Source organism: Python bivittatus, unplaced genomic scaffold, assembly GCF_059951505.1.
Source record: "Python bivittatus isolate LINGU-HERP-01145 unplaced genomic scaffold, Pbiv_v1 ctg000850_np1212, whole genome shotgun sequence".
In the NCBI taxonomy this organism is placed as follows: Eukaryota; Metazoa; Chordata; class Lepidosauria; order Squamata; family Pythonidae; genus Python; species Python bivittatus.
Genome location: NW_028277112.1, coordinates 49,144,903 through 49,170,046, shown reverse-complemented (window position 1 = coordinate 49,170,046; position 25,144 = coordinate 49,144,903). Strand labels below are relative to the sequence as shown.

Sequence of the window (25,144 nt, the reverse complement as noted above, 5' to 3'; positions counted from 1 at the left end):
AAAGTACAATTTTATATGCAGAAATCATCCAGGAATTGTAAGTAAAGAATTACAGTATTTACAAATTAAAGTATCAAAGCAGTACCTCTAAATATAATTGTTATGTTTCCTTTTTGAAATAGTTATCAATCACATTTTAAAGTTACTCAACTGTTTAAAAAGAGAATTACGTGGTACTCATGACTACAATTTTGGTTTTGATTTTGTTTCGGGATTTAAAACAAGTCTGCTATTCTAACTCTGTTGTACTTCAGCTTTCTACACTGACTATACCAGTTCTTTGGTGGTTGAAAGAAGAGGCAGCAGGTAGGCAGTGGCAGCAGGATACAGTGGCCTTTTCATCTTGGCCATGCTGTGTAGGGCAGCCAAAAGGGCAGAGATTGGGGGGAGATAGGCGGGGGGAGTTGAAGTGGAGGCAGTTCCCGCAAGGCAGGAGAAGTGTGAGGTTCTCGCTGAATGATCGTGCAGTCCTCACTTAATGACTGCAACTGGGACTCCTGGAACTGTCATTGCTAAGTGATGTGGTCATGTGATGTTTCGCTTAATGTCCGCTTCACTTAGAGATGGAAATTCTGATCCGAATTAGGATCACTAAGCAAGGACTACCTGCACAGGGACAGGGAGCTACAGTAAATCTGACCTGAAGGCTGTCCCCATCTTCTCCAATATACTAGTACAGGTAATCCTCATTTAGCAACTACCTCATGTTGCAACCATTTGCAGTTACGACAGTGATGAAAAAGTAACTTTGCCACCCGTCCTCACATTTACAGTCTTTGCAGATCTGTAAAGGAAAGCTGAGGAAAGATCATAAGCACACTTAGTGACCACTTTGCTTAATGACCGAGTTGCCAGTCCTAATTGTGGTTGCTAAATGAGGACTACCTGTAGATGGGGCTTAATAAAATGTCAGTCTCTCCTTTAATTCCACTCCTTTTGAAAACATGTACCAGAGAAGCTAGTAATTCACTCTATCAACTTAAGTAACATAAGGAAATAAGGGAGCTAGCATTCTAAAATAATTAATGCTGCCAAGTCTCCTCTCCAAAAGCCACCAGGTATGATCTTTAATGTGTTTTACCATAAAGCAAAGTAAGGCTTACACACACACGCATGCACACACACAATTACAGCTATAAAAATAAAAAATATCCTTTTATGTCATCAAAAATCTTTCTAAATTGCCTTCTCCTTTCATTGTTTCTTAAACCTTTTTAAAAATTTCTTTTTCCTTATACACCCTCACACACACAAATACACATTCTATAAGCATTGATTTCTGACACAATTTTGACAGTTAGAATTATTTTGAATTATGAGTAGTAATTAAAAAAAGAACACATGGCTTATAGTCATCAGTTCTGTCTTTTAACATATGATCCCTTACACTGAAATTGAGATTTAACTTGCTGAGCTCAATATCTGGCAGATTAGGATACCTTCTGTAATGTCTGTGCTGGTATTTCTTTCACATTCTTCTTTGGAGTACTGCTGTTGACCCCATCTTCTTCACCAAGTTTAAAGAGCAGCTCTTGAAATAAGAATAAATAATACATTGTGACACCTAATATTCAAGTAAAACAATACTAAGGCATTATAAAGAAATGAGTTCATTAACTAAGAATATTGTAGTCTATTTTCTTGTCAAGCCATCTGGTCAGTCTCAAATCTGACTTTTAAAAAATCTTATGCTATATAATTCTTGTAGCATGATTTTTCACCAGCTTTTCAAAGGCACAATAGATGTACAGGTATCCCTTGACTTACGACCACAATAGGGACTGGAAAATTCATTGTTAAGTGGTGAGGTCGTTAAGCAAGATGTCACATGACCGCCACTTGCAACCTTTCCTGCTGACTTACCCATAGACTTTGCTTGTCAGAAGCCAGCTTGGAAGGTTGCAAAAATGGCAATCATGTGACTGCAGGACGCTGCAATCATTGTAAATGCGTGACGGTTGCTAAGCACCCGAATCATGATCATGTAACTGCGGGGACGCTGCAACCATCCTAAATGCAAGAACCAGTCATAAGTCACTTTTTTCAGTGCTGTCATAATTTTGAATGGTCGCTAAACGAATGGTTGTAAGTCGAGGACTATCTGTATAGTTTAAAGATGCTATACTTCTGTTTGCATCTTCATACTTTTTTAGATTATTCCTCTGTGCCAAAGAAAGAGAATTCACTATCTTTATATCTATATAGTCACTTGTAGTTTTGTTCTCTGATCTTATCCCGTCTCAGGAGGATTAGAGTGGCTGGTGAACAAAGCAAACAAAACCTTATGGACCACTTATAATGGACAGAATTTTAACCTCTTGTTTTTGTAAGATGAAATATACACTTTATAGAATAAATCACATATGACATTCCACTGAAATGTTAGATTCAAAACAATTAAAACCTCAAAAAGAAATCAACTGATGACCAATAATTCTATACATCACTTTGAACACTTGGCAATATCACAGGCTACTCCTCAGTCTAGCTCCAAACTTGACACCTCAAAATTGGCTTGTATAATGGATTAACCATTATGTAGAAAAAGGATATCGTCTGAAATATGAACTCTACAAAATGATAATTGCTCAAAAATTTATGTATTAACTGCTGTATGAAAATCCTTTCTGATAGAGTTCTAATATTTTTCATAAGTCATTCCAATTAACTATCTACTGGAAATTGTCAGGATCAAGTGAAAAGCCATTCACCTACAAATACCTTGCCCTGATTTTCATCCCTTAATGACTATACCACCAAATTTGCAGCCTGCCCAAAAGTTGCTCCAATATTTTCCAATGATGTCAGTGCACACATTCAACTGCCTTTCATAAAATGCTCAACAACAGAGAAATTGTAAGTAGGTTATATAAAGGAAACTAATTACATCAAAACTAAGTTGTAAATATTAGGAAATAATATTCCTTATAAAATATATCTATGAATATGGGGTAAACATTTCCTTTAACGACCCCATTCAGCACTATAAGTAGACAGAGTAGGTCAAGTATGATCTTCAATTTACAAACAAAGCACAAGTGGAAGAAAAACATGCTACTCTCTGTAGGTTAGCAATCATCTTGGCATAAACAGTGACTAACAAGTTTGTTAGAGTGAATTAGCCCTTTCTTTTGTCTTTGGAACTTGTCATGCCCAATTAAAACTTCTGTGTTCGTGAAATAAATGGAGCAATACTCTAAAGATAACCAAAGTGGAAAAAATTGTGCAGCTGGGGAATATATACCTTTACCTTGATATGAATCTATTTTCACCCATGTTAGTTCCAAGCATAGTCCCTTAGCACAGTGGTACTACATACATTTTCTACTTTTAATCTTTTTCAAAATATTCACTCATTTGAATATCAATTGTAGCTTTTACATCTACATTTACTTTTCAGAGATTTTCTTTTAGTTTTTAATAATAAACTGATCAAAGCACTCAATCATATAACAGAATTAGATATATGAATTATATACAACTACTATATCTAACAAATACTCTATATTTTAAGTAGACTAAAAAAAAATTGAAAAAGGATCTTAATATTTTTCCATGATCCAGAATGTTAGGGATTCAAAATGTAACAGACGTCAGTGAGACTCATTAAAATGTTCATTTCAGTCAAGCAAAACAATATAAATTTTATCTGCCAGAATGCACACCACATATAGTAACATCATCATCAACATCATCTCCAACCTTTTGGAGGAATGCTGCTGCAAAAAGCTCTAGCTAGCCCTGTAATTCTGTTCAAGACCATTTTTTCCCCCTACCCCTCCAGTTCCCTGAGGTCTTCCCTTCTGGAGCTATATAACAATATGGTCTTGTTTAATGCAAGTAGGACCACTTAAAAAAAAGGTCCTTATGTTATGCTATCTCCCCAAATACATATCAGACCACTTGAATTTGTGATTACATGATATTATATCACTTAAAAACTTGACTTATTTTTGTATTATTAATACTGACTTTTGCCTGTGGCAGCAAACCTAAAAAAGTGCTAGTCAGACACAAACGTAAGTCTGGTTTCATAATCTTCAATTATAGTTACTAAGGAAAAATATGAGCTGCCAGTAAATTGCCAGCTGCCAATATTAGCATTTACAGGACCAGTGTGATTTAGTTTAATATAATAACCAGAATAATGAATCAATTATGAAAGTGGAAGAGGTTCTAAAGAATATTGTTTCTTCATTCATCTGAAGGGATCAAAATGTGTTATCGTTACAAAAAGCAAAGGAAACTATGAATGTGAACTGTAAAATAATTGCTGTGTTCATAATTTGGATTATAGACTTTATAATAATTTTTCATATGCAATCCATATGAACAGCACCTAGAGACTTAGCTCAAAGCATACAGGTGGTCCTCACTTACCAATAGTAACTGGGACCAGGAACTCTGTTGCTAAGCTGTTGTTGTCTGTTGTTGTCATAAGGCGCGACATCACATGACAACACCAACTTACAACAGCAGTTCCATCAGTCCCAGTTGCTGTTAGGCAAAATCCATGCAGTTGCAGCGTCCTGCAGTCACTATTTGTGACCTGCTGCTGGCATCCCCACTGACTTTGCTTGTTGGAAGCCAGCAGTGAAGGTTGCAAATGGCAATCACATGACCACAGGCTATTGCAACCATCGTAATTGTGAGCTGGTCGCCTGAATTGCAGTCAGGACACTGCAATGGCCACAACTACATGTACCTGTTGTAAGTAGCCCTTGTTATGTCATAACTTCAAACGATTGCTGAATGAGTGTATGTTAAGCAAGGACTATCTGTAGATTGTCATGATGGCTGAATCAAACTTACCTTCTCTTTCTTGCTGCAGACACATATTCAACTCTTGTATTATAGTTTTATCTCTAGAGACATGCACTTTCATCTGATCCAGTTCCTCCTCTAAATTCAGTCTAGAAATACACACAAAAATTTAGTGTTCTACAGAAAGAATGCCAAAAAAGTCAAATAAGTCACATGCTACAAAAATCTTAAACGGAATCAAAACTGTGGAACTAAATTTGATTAATGCAATAGATTCACATAATCAGACTAATATGGAAAATAGGTATAGAATAGAAGGATATATCCCAATTCAGTGATACAAAAGAGTCAATATTTCTGTTGGGGAGGAGGGAGGCAAATCTGTAGCAGTCTAAATGTTTTTGAACAATTCTTGTCATTTTGAGATATAGAGTCAATGTTCAGGAGTGAAGGAGATAATTATCTATCAATACTTGGAGGACATAATTTCACATCACATTACAGTAGAATAAAACAAGAACTGGTAATAATAAAATATGAATGTAAACATTCCAGGGACTGTATCAATGCCTACCCTGCTCCAGGGTCTATTGAAAGAGCCAGGACTTTAAAGTTTTGTGAAAACACAACAGGATGAGGGCCGGACTTCTGAGAGAAGTCACATCCACAGATAAGGTCTGTCTTTTTGGCACAACCACAGAAAAGGTCTGTCTTTTGGGTCCTGTAAGATGACAAAGTAATGACTGAACAACAACAACAAGATGACAATCCTTTACAGATGGGACCTGAAATGATCCAACTGTGTCATATCTTACTGGATGGGCATAAACAACTAGAGAAAAGTAGTCTCATGTGTACTCAGGTCCTAAGCCATGAAGGGCTTTATAGGTGACAATCAACACCTTCAATTGCACCTGGAAGCATCAGTGCAGCTTGTGGAGTAGAGGAGTTACATGCACAAAACAGGAAGCACCCATACCTCATTTCAAGTTCCACTATAGCACTGGATGGGGTGACACTGCCTTAGTGCACAGTGTGGAGGTCCTTCTGGACTCACGACTCCTGCTTGTGGCAACTTCATGTTGTGTACCAGTTGTGCCCATTCCTGGATCGTTAGGCTCTGCTCACAGTTACTCACATCCTGGTCACCTCCCAAACGGACTCTTGTAAAACGCTCTATGTGGGGCTGCCTTTGAAGAGTATCTGGAAATTTCAGCTGGTGCAAAAGGTACCAGCAGGGGCAGTTATGTGTGCCCCTAGAAGGCCACACAGTATACCTCTGCTCCATGAGCTGTGCAGGTTACTAGTTTGCTTCTGGGTCCAATTCAAGGTGCTGTTTTTGACCTTTAAAGGCCTACATGGTATGGGCTAGGTTATCTGAAGGACTGCCCTCCCTGATTACATCTACCCATCCCATTAGGTCCAGCAGGAAAGGAATATTGTGGGTCCCATATCTCACTTTTGGTGAGGTATTTCCTATATCCTTGAAGGAGGCATTGATGCACTTTCTCCGTAGAAGCCTTCCTTGGATCTTGGTGTGTTAGATAACTGTCACCCTGTCTCCAACATTTCCTTTTTAGGGAAGACTACTGAAACCATGCTTGGGAATCAATTTCAGAGCACCCTAGGGGAAGCAGATTATCTAGACTCTTTTAAATCAGGCTCCTCACTTGGGCTTCAGATGAAAACTGCCTTGGCTGTGCTGGCTGAGACCTCTGTTGGGATCTAGAGGGGGGACTGCACCCTTTCTGATCCCATTAGACCTCTGATGTACTTTCAATATTATTGACCATGTTATCCATCTGTACTGTCTGTATGGGTTAGAGATTGGGGGGAATGTGTTCCAGTGGATCCATTCCTTCCTCATTGGGTAGTTTCAATCAGTCATTGTAGATGAAGAGAGATCTGCCTGTGGCCTTGTACATGTAGGACACATTTCTTTCCCCCTCTAGTTTTTATCATCTACATGATGCCATTGTAATAGTTCATCCACTGGTTCAAGATGTGAACCTGCTGATGATACCCAAATGCCCATCACCATCAGACTGCTCTGGTGAGGAGTCTGGGTGGGAGTTAAGTTAAAGCTGAGCCTAAGCAAGACAGAGTTACTGTTTGCTCATAGTAGTTCTTTTTCTCAAAGGGGTGGCATTGCCCCTGAGGGAAGACATCCATGATTGATGGGTTCTCCTAGACTCAAAGTCCACAGCCTCCAACTGCTTAAAGGGGCAGTTGGGGGCTGTGGCTAGAAGGATCTTTGCCCAGCTTTAGTTGGTGTACCAGTGATGGCCCTTCCTTGACCAGAAAAACATGACTACAATAACTCATGCCCTAATCACTACTTAGACTTCTGCAATACACTCTACATGGGCTACCTTTGAAAACTACTCAGAAACTTCAGATGGTTCAAAATGTAGCAAACTGCTATATATGCTTTTAGAGATTAATTTCTATAACTATATTATACATATTTTGCAGGCCCTGCATTGATTGTCAATAGGATTCTGATTGCAATTCAGTGCAAAGCACCTAGATATTTAAACAATTGCCTACACCAATGGATTTGACCCATCTAAAAAAGGTATTTCGGGGAAAAGCAGCTTGTGATACCCAAGTTTCAAAATGTGTGGAGTGCTGTGACACAAAGACACTACCTTTCCTTGGCAGTCCCTACATTATGAACAGCGTCCCTTTAGAAATTAGGCTGGCCCCTTTGCTGATGGCCTTTTGGAAGCTTTTAAATATACAGCATCAGGCCCTTGGAGAATGATGAATTGTCATTGTATATTTTCTATTACTAGGTACTATAACTGTTCTTATTATTAAATATTGTTTCTTTAATGTTTTATTACACTCTAGATATTTTTATTGTATTTTAGTATGTTGTAAGCCACCTTGAGTCTTGAAGATTTAGTGCATACAAATGGACAAAAATAAAAATAGCTGCTTAGCTCCATAAACTGGTAAAAGTATTATGTACTAGCACTTTCTCATTCAGATCAATGAGTCTTCTCAGATATTCTGAGATCAGTACAAGTTAGACAAATTTAGAAGTGTTAGCATAAAAACTACCTTTTCAAGCTACCTAAAAACAGAACTCCAATGTTTCCTCAATGAACCTTCATAATATTGCTGAATTTTTTGCCCTTTTATTCTGTTGTCAATAAAGATGCCATAAATTGCAGGTAGTCCTCGCTTAGTGACCACAATTGGGACCAGCAACTTGGTCATTAAGCAAAGTGGCCTCTGAGTGAAACTGCAACTGTGCTTATGATCCCACTTCAGCTTTACTTTGCTTCACAGACCTGCAAAAGTTGTAAATATGAGGACTGATTGCAAAGTAACTTTTTCATTACCATCATAACTGCAAATGGTCGCTAAATGAGGAAGTTGCTAAATTAGGACTACCTATAAGACTGCAAAGGATGGCATAGCTCAATATGCTTTTACTATATCCACCCAGTTATTTAAGACTATATGATCTGGTATAATCTTGAACCAGACATGATTTTTAAGCAATCAAATCTAGGTATCACAAAACACTTTCCCTTTGCTCCTCCATCATTAAGACTCAGTTTCTTTGCAATTGCGTTTCTTTGCAATCAGGGCAAAACATGTTCTTTCCAAAGGTCTGTATGTATGCTTGTCAACTGACAGCACTGGAAAGCAAGAACAAATCTTGGAGCAAGTTCTGATCTCTGCTATGTGAGAAAGCAAAAAACTATCACACACATTGGGGAATAAGACCACCAAAAGAATGTCAGCAACAATAACAAAATAGTATAAATATACCTTAATTTTCTTAGTCTTGTTTATATTTCTGAAAATGATTTATTTTAAATGGTTTGAACAATATCCTTGGTTAATTTGGGCTATCTCAAAGTGACTTCAGTTTGGTAATGCTCAACTAGTCCAGGATCAACATATCCTAGATCTTCCAAAATGAGTTTGCTGAATAGCCTGTGCAAATTACAGCTGGTTGAATTTAGAACAAATAAAGCCTGGGGCAACCTAATCCTATGTGGGTGGCATGAGAAGTCTTATGGAAGATTGTCCACCATTTCCAAAGCCCTGCCAGCTTACCATTCAAGATAGACAGTAGGAGAAATAAAGTTATCTCCTTCATCAGTTGTGGTTTGCTTATTATTTTCCCTGCTGAGAAGGATATGATCCTGAAGCTAGACAGGGAATGAAGGAACCTTGGATCCCACATTTCTGTTTCACAAGATCTGAAGGTTATTATTGTACCCATAATTTCAAGACTTTATGGAAACATTTTAATTGACAAAATGTACACTTGTTTGAACACATAATTCTTAAAAATAAATAACTGAATGCATTGGTCTGCTCAGTATATAGCATCTGAGTAAAAGCATTCTTGTTCATAGTTAATGATCATTCAAGTTGTTTCATTTTTCCTTGTTTATGCATAAGATTTTCCCTTATGTTTTAGCAGACAGATGTGGGTATATTATCAAGAAAAAAGACCCTACCACATATTTAAGAATATATACTTGAGATTTTCTATATACATTTAATTATTTGTTTCTTTCATTTTTAAATCACATATCAGCAGTAGGTCTGATTTTTTGTGTCTATACTCCTACAGATTGTTTTAAACAATTGGTTTGAATTTAATCTTTGGAATCAAGTAGAATGACTTAAGATGCATACTTATTTCTATCCAGTGCTCTGATATTGTACTATAATTTGTAATTGTTATAGAACAGCATTCTGGTCTGTTTGATAGCTTTTACAGCCTTTCCCTACTCCTGCCCTATGTTTGATGGCCAAGAAATGAGAACGCAGCAATGGGATGAACAAAAACTGCAGCAGGTTAAAAGCAAGTTCTTACTCAAACTAAATTAATTAATGAAAAAATCCAATAGGGGTATGATTTTTCATGGTATGCCATATGATTATGGGGTAGAATAACAAAACAAAAACAAAAACAAATTTAAATCTGCACAAAACCTATCTGGAATTAACTATATTACCTCTTAAAGGCCTATTTAAATACTGCATTCTCTGCATAGTGTATGATGATGGCAGCATGGAAACCAATCATTGTTGGAGCAACTGCTCACCTGATATTTTTTGACAGACATCAGAGCAATGTAGGTTCAGACCACACTGAAACTACTCCAATATTGCAAAGATAACATTTGAATTAAACCTCAGTGGGTTCTAATCAAACCTAAAGCACAAAAGGAGGAATTTACATTTTATTGCTACATTAACATTCAACCTTAGTTCCCTTTGAGTGAGTTGCTAATAAATCATATTGGTAAGTTCTCACAACTACAAATTCTATGTGAAAAATACTACTCATTACTTCAATTTGACAAAAGAGTTACTCTGCAGCATACCTCAATCCACTTAAGACCAAGAAGTAGGAGTGACAAAAACTCAAAATCTCTTACTGTTTAATGGTAGTTAGAATTATTAAAAAATAATTTCATACCTATCTGTAGTAACCTCTGTGAAACACTTTCTATTTAGATAATACTTTCCTCATTTGTACATAAACTCTTTCATAGGAGACCCATCCCTGCCCACAAGAACATGTGGCAAATCTAAAAACACTATAAAATTACAAAATCAATCACAGCAACAGTTTTTCTTCTCTGGTCCCAAACATTTCTTATATTGATCATCAGCAAGAAGATCCAATAAAAGAAAAGCTCCTTTTCCACACTACTTTTTCCCCAAAATTAAAATTCCAGGCTCATCCACAGCAGCTTTCCTTCAAAATCATGCTTAAGTAAATGGGCGTATGTACACCTTGAGATAAATGAAGGCAACGGTTAACAACAGAAAGGATTTTGGCAGAATTTTAATTTTGGAAATAGAATTGATATAACTTTTTAATAACAATTCTCATATTATTTCTTCTCTCTGTATTCTTGGAACAATGGTTGGGAGAAACATGACATGGTTGAAGAGAAATAATTAAGGGACGCTTTGTCTCTTCTCATTCAGTGAGTTGATCCAGTCCACCCTACCCAGGCAAAGAAAGATGCTACATAAATAAAACCAATAACTTTTTTTACTGCTTGTGTTTCTTGTATCATGTTACTTAACATCACATTTAGCATATCACATATTAATTCATTTTCTCCTTGCTAGCACATATACTCTATGATAGGTAGCACTGCTTGAATGCAGGTAAAACGTATGAACTGGTCTTAAGATAGAAGCTAACTGGGCATGAAGGTATGATTTGTCAAATAAAAACATTATAATGGTCATATTATTTGCATTTACAACCTCAAATAAAGACGTAACAAGAAGATGTTCTCTTTTTGTTCCCATGCATATTGCCACCACTGGCAGCTACAAGCACAAAAGAATTATGCTATTTCCAGTATTTTAATTAACTATAGAAATTACTATATTAACTTACATGGGAATTATAAAGCCAAGTGAGACAGGCAAGTTGAGAGAGGGGATGGAAAAGAGAGGAAAACAATTTAAATTTCATAGAAAAAACTGTTCAGTATCAGAGCTATGAGTGAGAACTTTTCCGTGTGTTTATTGGCAGAAAATAGGCTTTCTCTTCCTCCATGTTGAAACACAACACCTTGAGATATGGTACTGAGCAGTCATAAAAGGCATTTGTTTTATAGTAAGTCTTCCCTGGAATGGGAATTTGAACCACATACCTTTTTTTAAAGGGCTCAGTAGCTACAAAAAGGATATAAGTACACAGTGGTTTTATTAAGAATGCTCCCTGGCCTCAGCACTTCTCAAAATAGGCACAATACAGTACAGACTAATATAGTACTATTTCAGAATATAGATGCCAAAGATATGGCACTATCAGTTTTGAGGAGATTCTGCACACTGCAAAGCTCATTTACAATTGCTGTAGTACTGAAGATCTAGAAGAAGTTCTGAGAAACCCCTAGATAAGCATCTAAGATACTATGCTAAGAACAGAAGGCGCGCGCAGCCACACCCACACCCAGAGTCTAAATTGCACTTTGTAAAATCTATGGTAGATATATAACAAAAAAGGCTAAAATGATGATAGAAATTATCAATTAGCTCAGTAAGAGTACAATAAACCCTTGATTTAATGGACCTGGCTTAGCAAACTTTGGGTGCATAAAATAAGCATGAGTAAAATCCCTTTTGGATGTAACTGACATTCTGGTTCAGTGGACACATTGGTCTGTTAAATCAAAGTTTTACAATATTTTACTCCACAGCTAAAAAGCAGTTTGGAAGAGATCCTAAATTTAGGATCAGGGCATTTAGAGTTTTTTTCCCCCATGAGTGATTAAGGATAAATCTTTGAAAAACTTAATAGATATTAATATCATGCAGCTTTTCCGTTCAAAATAGTGATCAAATTTCAAGTCAGATAAAATACGTCTGAGACAATGTATTAGCAGGTGCTACTGAAATCTCCAAAGCAATATGTCCATTATCAAAAAATATAGTCACTTCTTTTTTTAGTAGGGACACTGATCATTCAAAATCTTCATGGGAAATATAGTAATTAATTTATAAGCTTTCTAGTAGTGTTACCAGATCTGGGCTGCAAACAGACAGCCAAATACTGTAGATGCATCAAAAAGGCCCAGAAAGCCCTTACTCTTTACTGTCATCCAGAGCTCATCTGGAATTTTGTAGCCCAGATATGATATCTCATCTTTGTAATTGCTGATAGTTGTTTCAAATGGAAACAAATTTAAAGACTGAGCAGTGACCATTTTAAAAATCAGGAATTTACTTCAGATTAATCACAATATAGTTAATACAAAAACTCTGAATAAATCACTCAAGTTTTATTTCTGCTAGTGTTACAGTTTGGTGTAGTGGTTAAGGTACTGGCCTAGAAACCAGGGGACTGAGTTCTAGGCCTGCCTTAGGCATGAAAGCTGGCTGGTGAGTTTGAGCCAGTCCCTCTCTCTCAGTCTAACCCATCGGTTGTTGGTGTAGGGAAAATAGGAGGCAGGAGTAGTAGGTATGTTCACTGACTTCAGTTGAGAAAAATAGGTAGATAGGGATCAAATAACAACAACAACAGTTTACATCCTTCGACAATACCTTTAAACACCATCAAACAACATCTGCCTATCCCAGGTTTTTGGGAAGGGCTGGATAGGTGGATAAAATGCCACACCCAGTCTAAATATCTGGCTGACTGTGTGACCAACGATAATAATAATATAGCAGTTTCCATCATAAACTTCCTTGTGCTTCTTCCAATAATATCAAGGTTTCAATAAATCTAATGTGTTGTTCAACACTGCTTTGTTTCTGTGCATAGTCTTAGGAAGAAATATCAGAATAATGCATTATGCAAAACATATTGCCAGAATAGAATATCCATATCGACTGCCATACCAGGATTTTGTGGTCGAAATGATATTGAATAAAATTAATTTCAGAAGTTTGAAAAAAGCAGCAAAGATTACATTTTTAATTGTGGAATATTCAGAATTTCCATAGAGAGGTCTCACAACAGTAGCTACGTTGTCAAAGATTAGATATACCAGCATGGTGCTGTCCAGAAATCTTAAGACCAACTTTCAAAATTCCCAAGACAGTTATGTTTATTGGGAATTCTGAGATTCACAGTCCTAATACTTCTGGAAGGCACCAAATGAGGATCAATAACTTAAGACCGTGTTTATTACCTCAGGGTTCTTCTTGCTATTTAAGAAGTTACGAATGATCAAAACTTCCAATGGAGGTTGGAATTATATTTCCCAACAAGATCTTATTGTCATAATCAGCACAAATGCAAAACATATGATGTTGTGAACTTAATTTTATTAGGGTAGTTCTAACAGCCAAGTGAATGGCAATCTTTAAAATTCCACAGTTGTGCTAATATTCTGGTTGCTTTAAAAATGCAGGCACAAGCCTGAGATGTCTCAAAAGAACAGAAAACTGTTCAGAGTTTCAAGCGTTCTCATCACTAAATTACAAAATCAACTTGACAAAGGACATTTTAAAACATCATTAAAAGGCTAATTATGCAATGCCAACCAACTTCCTTTTGTCTAGTATGAAAGGGAAACTTCTTACTTTACCAGGGTGAATATAATAGTCTGTGAATTATAAGATCAAAGAAGCAAACTGGATGTTTTCTAAAGTAAGAATTCCTTCACCAAGTTTTACCCTTACCACAGCTAAAAGAGCTGTGAAAGGGATCAGCACTAAACCCGAAGGACAGGCTGTGCACAGCAAGAAAGAGAGCAACTCCCCCGTGCTTTTTGCAGGTCACTATGAAGGACCATGTTAGCAGATCTACTCCAGACCCTTAACAGGCGGCTTTGTTGCTACCAGTAATTAGCTTGGACAGCTCTGGCTCCAAGAGTAGCAGCAAGGCTACACCATAATGAGCTCAGCTGGGATTAGCAGGACAGGGCAAGGAACCAAGAGAGCTGAGGCATTCTGCATTGCGTATGTATCAAGGAGATCAAACAAGGATGGCTGGCTAGGTTATCCCCTCACCACCTCATTCCAAAAATGAAGCACGGCAGTGTGTAAAATACAGGCTAATGAAGAGCGACACCTCCAACAGATGAGAGCCACATTAATTAACACAATCCCTAGCTCATGCAAGACTGTTTCATTTAGTGCTAGCAAACTTATTGTCACTGATTTAAGGGTGGGCTATGGAGTGGGGGTAGGAAGAGGCTAATGTTTTGCTTCTCTATTTCTGGTAGAGAAAGATGATTAAATTTTTGGTATTTGAAAGGAATTCTTTGTTTGGCCTTCAAGACTCTGCAAGAAGAAGGTAAGCAAATCAACCACACACTTCTAAATGTATATGTATTTTAAAATAAACTCACTTTTCAATCAACAGCTTTTTGTGTTCTTTTTTAAAATATGCCAGCTCATTCCATACTGCATCAGAATTTTCTTGACGCAGATGCTGAGGATCTGAACGTTCTTTTCCACTCTTACTGTTTCCAGGCCTGTAAATTTAAGAAAACAATTTTCTGTGAAATAAATCAATTTTAAATACCAAATGAAAAAAGTAGTGCTTCAACACTTGATATTGCAACATTCAGTGAAATTACTGAAGCTCTCCTAAATGTTGATCTAAGTAAATTAATCTAAAAAATATAAATTGGAGATGGGGTACCACAGTTGAGACTTGATGTGTTTTTGATAATAGTGTTCTCTCTCTCATATAGCTGAAAGAGAGAAATAAAAGGTAAAGATGTCATACAGTCTCACGGAAAGGTTAAGTATTGCCTATTTTCCTAGTTTCTTGTACCAACCATTCTTTAACTGAGGCAAACTCCTGATCTGAACAAACAATGTAAACTCGTCCTATTTTAAAGCAGAAGAATACTAAATACTTTAGAATCCTATATTAAAACAGAGAAGCACGGTGGAGAAAGAAGATGATTATTAGAGAAATATAAGTAAAGACATTGAATTATTTTAAACCTTCTACAGAGTTAAGAAAAATGCAAACATTCCTCTTGATCTGCAAATCTGAAATCTGAGAAAAACAGGGAAATGGTAAAACCTAAATGATTTAAAAGGCCACTAGTTGTAAAGCCAAGTAGTCAGAATAGTTACAGACAGCTGTGAAAGCAAGATAGAGATGATTTGGATAAAGAAAATGGTTGTAGCAGCTATGGCCAGAAATACTGGAAATCAATAATAAAAAAGAAGGTTATGGTATTAACAGTTCACATGCTTAGAATCTGGATCACACTGAATGAATCAACAGGACAAGCTAACAGAAATTTGGCAGCGGAGTTGGGCAAGGGAAGTCATAGTGGAGATCCTTAACAATTTTCTTTCCAAGTAGACAATGCACATTCAGCCTAGCTGACAATAAGAAAAAATAATGTAGGATCCATAAAGTATAGGAAAAGTGGCTCTGTAATCATTACTTGAAACACATTTTCTATGTTGGTTTTTTGCCTAAAAACAACAAACTGTAAGTGTGAAGCAAATGCAAAGATACTGGAGTGCTTAAAAAAAACAAGTGCTACTACGATGAGTCCATGAATTTTAAAATTAGCATAATGTAATGACATCCAACATTGTGTAAACAGATCTTTAACAGTCATGCATCAGTTGTTTGTTTTAATCATGGTATTTAACACTCTATCTGGCTGATAGTCAAAACAGGGAATTCTACTTGGAACATAACCGATTAAAATCTTTGCTGAAATATGAAATTCACTGGGTGGCATTGGGCAAACTGTTATCTTCCAGCCAATTCTATCAAGGCTGTAGAACTGTTGTTAACGTACAATTAGATATGTTCAAGAACATCTCCTTAGTGCCAGTTTTCTGCATGAGAATAGTTCAATTGTTTTAAGTGCATCTGAACAGCATACAGCCACTCCTTGTTTATCAACTTCCTTGGTTAGTGCCCATTCACAAATACAATGATAATAAACGGTAATAAAAAATTCATTTTCTGACCAATGTGTGCATTTATGACCAAATTTTGTGTGCCTGACAACAAAAGCTTCAGTGTGAAACTGATTCAGGTCAGGTCAGTTTTTGGTAGCAGTGCCAGCCAGCTGAAGGGTTCCAATCAACTAATTAAGGGTGTGAGAGAATGCAAAATGTTGTTTTTGCAGGCAAACTAATTTGACAGTATATGCTTTAAAATAAACCATAATGAGCAACTAGTAGTGAAAGGGGATCTTCCAGACCCCCTGCTTTTCTAAGCAGAACGTATGTAGTGATACAATATGTAGTGATACAATCAAGTTACTAGTCCTCAATTGCTTAGGAGGTTCTTAGCATAAAGTAGTATGGCTTTCTACTAGCCTGCTTAAAATAAGTAAACGAGCTAACATATAAAGGATGTGGCAACATGGAGAGGAAATTGGTGCAGGTGGTTAAAGGAGTCTCTGAATAGGGATTTGAAGAACCAACCTGAGCTGGTTTTGTGGTAATAGTTGAACTAGATCTGAAACCACATCACTGAGCACACTCACTGCTAATGCCAAAAGCTGCTATAAAAGGGAATAAATAAATATGGGCAAGGGGCTCCTCAAATAAGGGTAATGGGAGATGTAACCAGGGGCGGAGATTCACGTGGAAGTTTAGGCGCTTCAGATAGGCTGTGCACTTGAGAGTACCCAGCCAATGGGGAAACGAGCCAGAATTGAGCAATGGGTAATGGGGTATAAAAACCTGTAAGATTATATGTTTGGATGTGCCTACTTTACTGGACACCCGCCTTTGCAAATGTGCTAATAAATATACTTTGCTGCTTCAACCAACGACTCCTTGTTATTTCTTGTGGGACTTCAAGCCAATCAACTATTCTCCACAAGGGGAAAAAATGGGTCAGGCACAAGACACTGTAAGAGAGAACTTTATCTGAATGAGATGGTGGCAGCCAGTGATCTTTGCAGTATCTCTGTCTGTGTGTCGTGTTCACTTAGCCACCATTTCGCTTAACGACAAGTCGCCGGAATAGATTGCAGTTGCTAAATGAGGAGAGGGTGTATAGCTGTTTTAGACTATACACAGGACTCACTGTCTTCTTTGGAAAAACAAATGCTGGACAAGTTATAACTGAAATATGGAATGAAAATTTCCATGACTCCTACTGCTGTTTATGATGCTACATTTATTCCATTTATATTTGTCTCACACAATGGCAAAAGCAAAGAATGAATGAGAAACACTTAGGAAGGGAAAAAAACCCTCTAATTTATATCTTGCAAGTGTATTGATTTATAAAAACTGCCACAGAAGAAACCACATAATTAGTCTTTTAATTATAAATAAGACCATTTTGCTTGACTATCTAAACTGATGTGTTTATATTTGACCATGTTCACAATTAAAAATCACTATAGTTTACAAATCTAATCATTCATCTAAATTGTAAGTATTTATTTTATTAATTCATTAATTTTATTAGATTAAAACTTTACAAATTACTTCTTGATGAATATATAGATGGCTTTACTTTTATAAGTACTTCAAAAGTATCTATTGAGCCAGTCTGGTGTGTGGTTAAGATTCTGGCCTAGAAACCAAGAGACTGTGAGTTCTAGGCCTCTCTTAGGCACGAAAGCCGGCTGGCTGACTTTGGGCCGGTCTCAGCCCAACCCACCTCACAGGGCTGTTATTGTGGGGGGAAAAAAATAGGAGGCAGGAGAAATAGGTATGTTTACTGCCTTGAGTTATAGATAAAAAAGGCAGAATAAAAATCTAATAATAATAATCTATAGTTAAATAGTAGACCACAAGTTTATATAAGAAAAACCAGGATTTTATTACTCCTATTTCTCCCAAGTTCTAGTTTATTACAGTCACTGATCAATGTTTTATACAAATCTAAAATCAAAAAATACCAAGAAAATTAGGAACCAAAGGAAAAGGTAAAATAGATATGTGAACTGTGTAAACAGAGTTTAAGTGCAGTCCTTAAGATATTAAAAAGAAATAAGATGCTAACTGTAGTATATTAATGAAATATAATTACTTAGACATTAAATTAAGAACACCATAGATATTAGTATGTTGAGACAAACTTTATAAACCATAACCTGCCAGAAAAGTGACAGTGAGCTTCCATAATATCAAAAGAAATCAATTTGGGAGGAGGCGAACAACACTTAACTAGTTAAAATTTTAAAGAAATTGGTCTCTGGTTTGACTGCAGACTATCAGTAATTGAAATACAAATTAAAAAAGATAAAATAAAGATAAAAATATAAGCAGGGTTCCTAGTGAGTTTACCAATGCTTAGTACCCTTAACTATCTGCTTATGGATTTTAATTGCTGCTTCTGCCAAATCTAGCAACATTATATGTGATGAATGATTCCTTATCTGAGGGGGGGAAATCAAGAAGAAAACTTTCATTATTGACCTATAAAACATGTCAATGAAGGAAGAAAGTTTCCAAACTACACTGGTAGTAGGGGCAATATGAAATCACATATGTGATGGTCTCAATAGCATTTGCACTGCATGGGCAGGTCCTATTATTTCCTTCAGGTAGTTTGGACAGTTACGATAGCAATTGGGACCGGAATGTCTGTCGCTAAGTGATGTGATCATAAAGCGCGATGTCATGTGACTGCATTGCTTAGCAACAGTAATCCTGGCAGTCCCCATTGCCGTCATTAAGCGAGGACCATGCAGGTCATTAAGCGAGGATCTCATGTAACCATGATGTGGGAAGAGGTGGGAATCCAGAAGCACTTGTTTATTGCTGCTGAAACCACTTCCCAGGTAAGCAGGCCAGCAAACAAGAGCTATAGGCAGGCACCATGGGCAAGTGCTATGGAGTATGGGTAGAGGTGCTATGGAGTAGAGTGGTGGAGTAGGTGGGCGTGTGTGTGTCATGGGCCGTAGCTACAGAGTACTGGTGGGTGGCTGGGTGGGTGCTGCATGCAGGTGCTATAGAGTACTGGTGGGCAGGTGGGTGCTGTGGGTGTGTATTACAAAATAGAGGCGCATCAGCCCTCCCAGGTAAACCAGACAGGAAACATAACTAGATGAGCTAATTCTACTTTATTGTAAGGCTACATTAACAGAATCTTGCAAGTCTGAAAGTACAAACCTGCCGCCCTCCCTATTGCCCTAACTATTCAGGTGGTAAAGTCCTTCCTAAGTTTCTTTCTCTGGCCATTACTCTGTTGTGGACTCCTTTCTCTTTTATCTGGTCATTCCCTAGGTGGCATCTTTTCTCCCCCTTCTTCCAAGATCACCCTCACATTCTCTCACAGGTGCTGCGGGCAGGCAGCACAGGAGTACAAATTCCCCATGCCACCTCAAGGGTCTTTGGGAGAAAAAGTGGTGAGAAAAACTTGCAACCTCCTGCCAGCTTCCCCACTGAATTTGCTTGCGGGAAGCCAGCAGGGAAGGTCGCAAATGGCTATCACATGACTGCGGGATGCTGCAACCATCATAATTGCAAGAAGGGTAAAACATCAAGCCTGGCTTTGAGAAAGGCTCTTTGTTGGGCAGGAGAGACTAAAGTAGTTAAATATCTATTCAATTCCCATCCAGAATAAATTTGTGCGAGCCTGGAATATGGTTGACCTCACTATGGAATCCCAGACCATTTCTCTATATACTGTAATACAAACACTAACATAAACATTTTAAATTAAAAACACTTTAAAGAAAAAAATAAACCTTTTAAAAATAATAAGACAGCACAACAGTTTTAATTTCATTAAAAGAACTCTGCACAACTTTTAAAATGTTTGCATGTGCTCAAACAATATCAATAGTTTAGTTATTAGGCTATTTTTATTTTTGTTATAAGAGGAATAGCTTTTAGGGAGCCAGTTCAAGGTTAATGTTCTAATTATATTTATTACACTTATCTGTAGACTCTATGTAAAGTTTACATGATAAATTGAAAAAAATAATCCTACATTGTTGTATACATTTGGTATGTCCTAATTTATTTTCAGAATGTTAATACAGTTTGGACCATATATTCCATCTCCCTTTTTCTATTTAAGATGACTCAGATCTATAGATTTAGAACAACAATTCAACTGTGAGAATGGGATGCAATAAATACTTTGTTAAGCAGAGTGTTTTGATTTTAAATAGAGGTCCGGGGCCATATAACCTAGGACTTTCAGTTTTGAATAGCAACAACTTTTAATCAAACATTGTTTCCTCAAACTGAGGAAACAATGAACTGAACTGGTCTAGAAATAACAATCTCAAGACATCATAATGACAGATATCGTGGACATGGGTCCTTGTGCTGGTTAATGACCCAATAAAGTTATTTCATTTCATGGACATGGGTCTGTAAACCAAGAAACTGCCAAACACAGAGAAAAATGCGGGAACAGAAGTTGGGTTGACTCCTGTGTATGCTGTCCCAATTTAGATCTTAGGATTAATATGAAACAAGGTTTAAAATCACTTAAATGTGTTTAAGCAACATCAGTGTTTTGCAGATTAAAAACACATGCTGTTCTTATAAATCATTGATGGAAGTTACAGATAAATAACCTGAGCTAAATGGAAAAGTAGGGTACCATCTACCTCACCATTCCTCCTTTATGGAGAAAAATAAACTAAAGAGTAGAAACAAATAGCTGTAATATAAAAAAGTTTGTTTATAACATTTATTATTCATTTACAGTCCTAGACCAATCGTAAAAGCAAGTACAATTGTGGTAAATTTAAAAATAAATAAACAAAATTATGTTAAAAAACTGAAACAGTCAATGATAGGTGGTTTTAAAAAGCCATGGCTATAGATAAGAATTTGGTAATTCTAACCTCTTTACAAGTTTCTGAGAAATGAACACATAGAAGGAGAGCAGTGATCTCATAATCACAGGAGCAATTAAAATTATTGACGACTGGGGCTACATCACCATTGGGTGTATAATGGGCATTTTAATAACATATGTGATGCACATTCAGCCTCTGTATCTGAGCACAGGCAAGTGTGGCTTTCACATGGAATGTTAGCTGGTTGTTGTCCTAATGGGTAGCACCCCAATTCGTGCCAAAATAAAAAAGTCTGCTGGGTGTAACTTATAGGATATCAAAGAAAGACGTAGGAGTAGTCCAAGGCCGAGAGGCAGTTTTATTACAGAAAAGATGGGAAACACTGGCTCTGTCAGTTTGAATAGCTCAGTCCCAAGGGCTGAAAGTGTCAGCAAGGAAAGGCCTCAATCTGCCAAGTCAATGTTAATTTGCCTCCTTACATAGAGCCAGACCTGTTTAGCAAGATGAGAAGGGCCAGGGAAGTTCCTCAAAAGCCAGAATTTGAGTTGGTGGTGTCTCAACAGAGCCCCAAAGAAGATGCAGCCTAATTCTAACCATATTTGAGTATTAGAAGTCGAGTGAGGGACATGAAGTCTAATTTTTAAGAATCTGGATAGGATGACTTCTAAGCTTGGTATATCTTTATAGACACACAACTGAGCAGCATATTGCATTATACCCAGAACTTTAGCTTTAAATAATTTAATGGCAGCATACTCATTTCCAAACCAACTTGTGAACTTAATAATTGTAAGGTATACCATTTGGGCTCTTCTAAACAGTTCTCTTGCTGAAACTGACCAACCAGTAGAAGATTAAAATTTAACACCCAACTATTTAAAAGATTCAACCTATTCAATAAACTTACCATTGATTGTCCATTTAACTGGAGAGTTAATACACTTCCTAAAACATATCAAGAACTTCATTTTGGAGTAGTTAATTTCAAAACATTATCTAGTGCAGTAATCTGGACAGAATGACCACACCGTCAGCATAAATAAGAACAGAAATGGGGCTGTGTGTAAGGGATGGAGGATGGAATTTTGGCTTGGCAAAACCTCACTGATGTCATTAATATAAAATTAAGAATAGTGGGGCACATTTGCAAGTAGAGATAGGTTCAGTTAGGTCATCTAGCTGGATACCCTTGACTTAGATGGTAATGCTGTAATGTAGTAGTATAATTAGTTTCAGTGTATGTCAATCAATAGAAGTGGCAGTTAACTTTCTCTAGAGTCTTTCATGAGGTATTAAATCAAAGTCTGCCTTTAAATCTATAAAGGCAATATAAAGAGTGTTTTTAGGCAAGTTACAATATTTCTCAGCGAGATGATAGAATACGATGCATTAGACTATGGCAGAGCAACCAGATCTGAAGTGAGCCTGCTCAGAGGCCAAGATACTTTTTGAAGGACATCCAGTCTAAGGATTCATAATACAACAATCTGGCATATAATTTGCTGATTATGGATGTAAGACTAATTGGACAGTACTTTGCAGGTTCACTTCTACCACCTTTTTTGTATACTGGAAGAAGAATGGAATTACATCAACTATTAGAGATACACAAATAATTATTTATAGCTTTGAAAGGGAGGCTAACACAGTGGCCCATCATATAGAATTTAACGTTAAGAATTCAGGTAAAACTAAATCTTTCCTTGGGGCTTTACTATTTGTCAGTTCTGCCAAGATGAAACTGAGGGCCATTCAGTGAGAGATTCACTTCAAACTGGACATGAGATACAGTAAATATACCACAATAATACTGAGCCAAAGACTTGGAAGAGATTAAGTTGTTATTTTTATCAGAGTTAACTTTGACAGGGAATCAAGAAACAAGGAGGAAAAACATGCTATCATTTTTATTAATCACAGCCTGTTGGATCCTAGTTCAAGTTTCTAAAGCCTAGTTTGCTTTTTCTCCTTTCAAAGCCATTCAGGTGTAAGGATTCTGAACCCAGGTCTTGCAATGTTCCAGGACAAGAGTTGTATAATGAGGGAGGAGGGTAGCAATCTACCAGAAGAAACAGCCCAAGAAGCAGAAGTAGAAACATTTATAGACGTTAAATCTGCAGTGTCAGAAAGAGCCCAAACAGACAGAAGGCAAGAATGCAAGTGGTGGATTTTGTCCTAAAACTTGTAGGATCTTTTAGGGAGTGTTCCCAAATAGAGCTAAACATTATCCTGCTGGGGTAGTGAGACCTAGATCTGCACAGAAGCATTCACAGATTGGTCCACTAAGTCGGAATCTGAGATACTGATATAGATTGTTACTGTACAAGAGTCTTCCTTTCTGGATAAGCAGGGTAGGGAGGGCACATGCCATCTGGGGAGAAGATGTACTGCACTTGGTAAATCATTGGAAGAAATAATAATGTTGTCATCATAATTGCCATTTGAGTCAATTTCATATTCATACTTATCAAAAGGCAGACTCAAGTCTGCAGGCATGGTAGCTGTAAGGCCATTTGGGAGCAGACTAACAAGGTCCTCCCACAGGGTAAAGGAATTTCTGACTTCCTTCCTAGTTATAATATGAGCACAATGGCAGCTCAAACTGTTCCTTTGTAATTATTTTTATCACATATAGAAAATGTGAAAAACAATGAAAAAAATAATCACAAAATGAAAGAGATATAGATCATAAGGCAAGATGAGAACAACAGCAGTTACCTTTCTTATATGTTCAAATCCATGAAAATAAGAATACCAGGAAATGATTTGTGCCTCAGTTTAGCCAATTTCATCAAAATGCATCAAAAGTTGCATTTGAATTTAATATATATAATCATTCCAGTGAGTCCAGTGCAACTTACTTGCCATAGCCTTCCTCCCATTGCTTTAATTGCTTTTTTACTGCCCTGTAGTTGGCCTGTAACATCTGCAGACGTTTCTTACGTTTTTCATGGGCTTGTCTCAGCTCATCATTTTCTTGGATCTGTGTAACACCAAAACAAGCAAGACCGAATAAACTTTAAGAACTTAAAATGACAGTACGCTATTGTTGAATTTCTTATTTATGACCATTTATCAATATACTATTTATTACACCTAAATTGAAATTTGAAGAATTCACTCTTAAATAACTAATGTACTTGTCTCAAAGTTAGAGAAACTGCTTGGCTAGGACCTAAAGAACTGTACAACTGGTTCTGTATGCTCATCAGAAATTTGTATTTGTGCATCTTAAGGAACACGCAACAGTACAGTAAACTACTTTTGAAATTATGTGAGTTTTAAAGAAATATACTGCATGAATCAACACAAAAAAACCCCCTGAAATCCTAAAATGGCACTTGAAATCTTGTGAACTTAATGAAGACTTTAAAGAATTGATTATGGAATCTGAACAATTTAACACCTTATATTATACCATATACTTATTTTCTACCAGCTACAGATAAGTATAGAACATTTGATCTGGTAGGAACTGACCAGAGGAAAAACTTCTTTATATTTAATCTTAAATTGTGACCATGATCTGAGAGACATCAGAGACAACACAAAACAGTGATATTTAATATATACGCAAGTGAGAAACTTCAGCAAGGTGCAACGACTACATTTGTCTACACAGGGGAAATTTCTCATAAGTCAACAACAGATTGGTAATAATGCCTGGAGATTATTTGAAGCAATATTTAAGACTCAACTGGAATATATCCTGCAATTTAAGAAAGGATCATCCAAATCCAGGGAGAGGCCAGTATGGCTCTTTAATAGTGTAAAAGGTATGACAATTTCCTTTAGGATATGAAAAACCTGTTCTAATGAGAACAAAAGGAGCATAAAATAATTTGAGGCTGTTATGGCAAATGAATGAAACAATGAAACAATGAAACAATAAGAACTACTTTAAATATCTAAAGCAGAAAGCCATTCCAAAAAGCAGTTAGATGGCGAAGAAGTGAAATGGATGCTGGAATTTTAAGGACGACATGGAGACTGTGGAGAAAGAATTATTTTCACTTTTCTTTATACCAGAAGATATAGGACAAACACTTCAGCCTGTACTGACTTTCTCAGAGAAGGAACTAGAACTAAAGCAAATTGAGGTAACGACAGAAAATATTATAATGGGACAACTAAGTAATAAATCACTGGTTTCAGACTGCATCGACTAAAAAATTCAAAAGTAAAATTGCTGACCTAGCAAC

At 36.8% G+C, this 25,144-nt stretch overlaps 1 protein-coding gene across 3 annotated transcripts in view; it reads right to left on the bottom strand.

Annotated features, from left to right (window-relative positions):
• CNTLN (centlein) overlaps positions 1-25,144 on the bottom strand; it is a 224,771-nt gene that overhangs the window by 98,547 nt on the left and 101,080 nt on the right. For all 3 annotated transcript variants that reach the window (XM_088129922.1, XM_088129920.1, XM_088129921.1), the window contains 4 exons: positions 23,804-23,925; positions 14,577-14,702; positions 4,813-4,913; positions 1,440-1,531 (listed from right to left, as the gene is read on the bottom strand). In XM_088129922.1, coding sequence (XP_087986048.1) covers positions 1,440-1,531; positions 4,813-4,913; positions 14,577-14,702; positions 23,804-23,925 — 441 coding nt within the window. The remainder of the gene's footprint in view (positions 1-1,439; positions 1,532-4,812; positions 4,914-14,576; positions 14,703-23,803; positions 23,926-25,144) is intronic.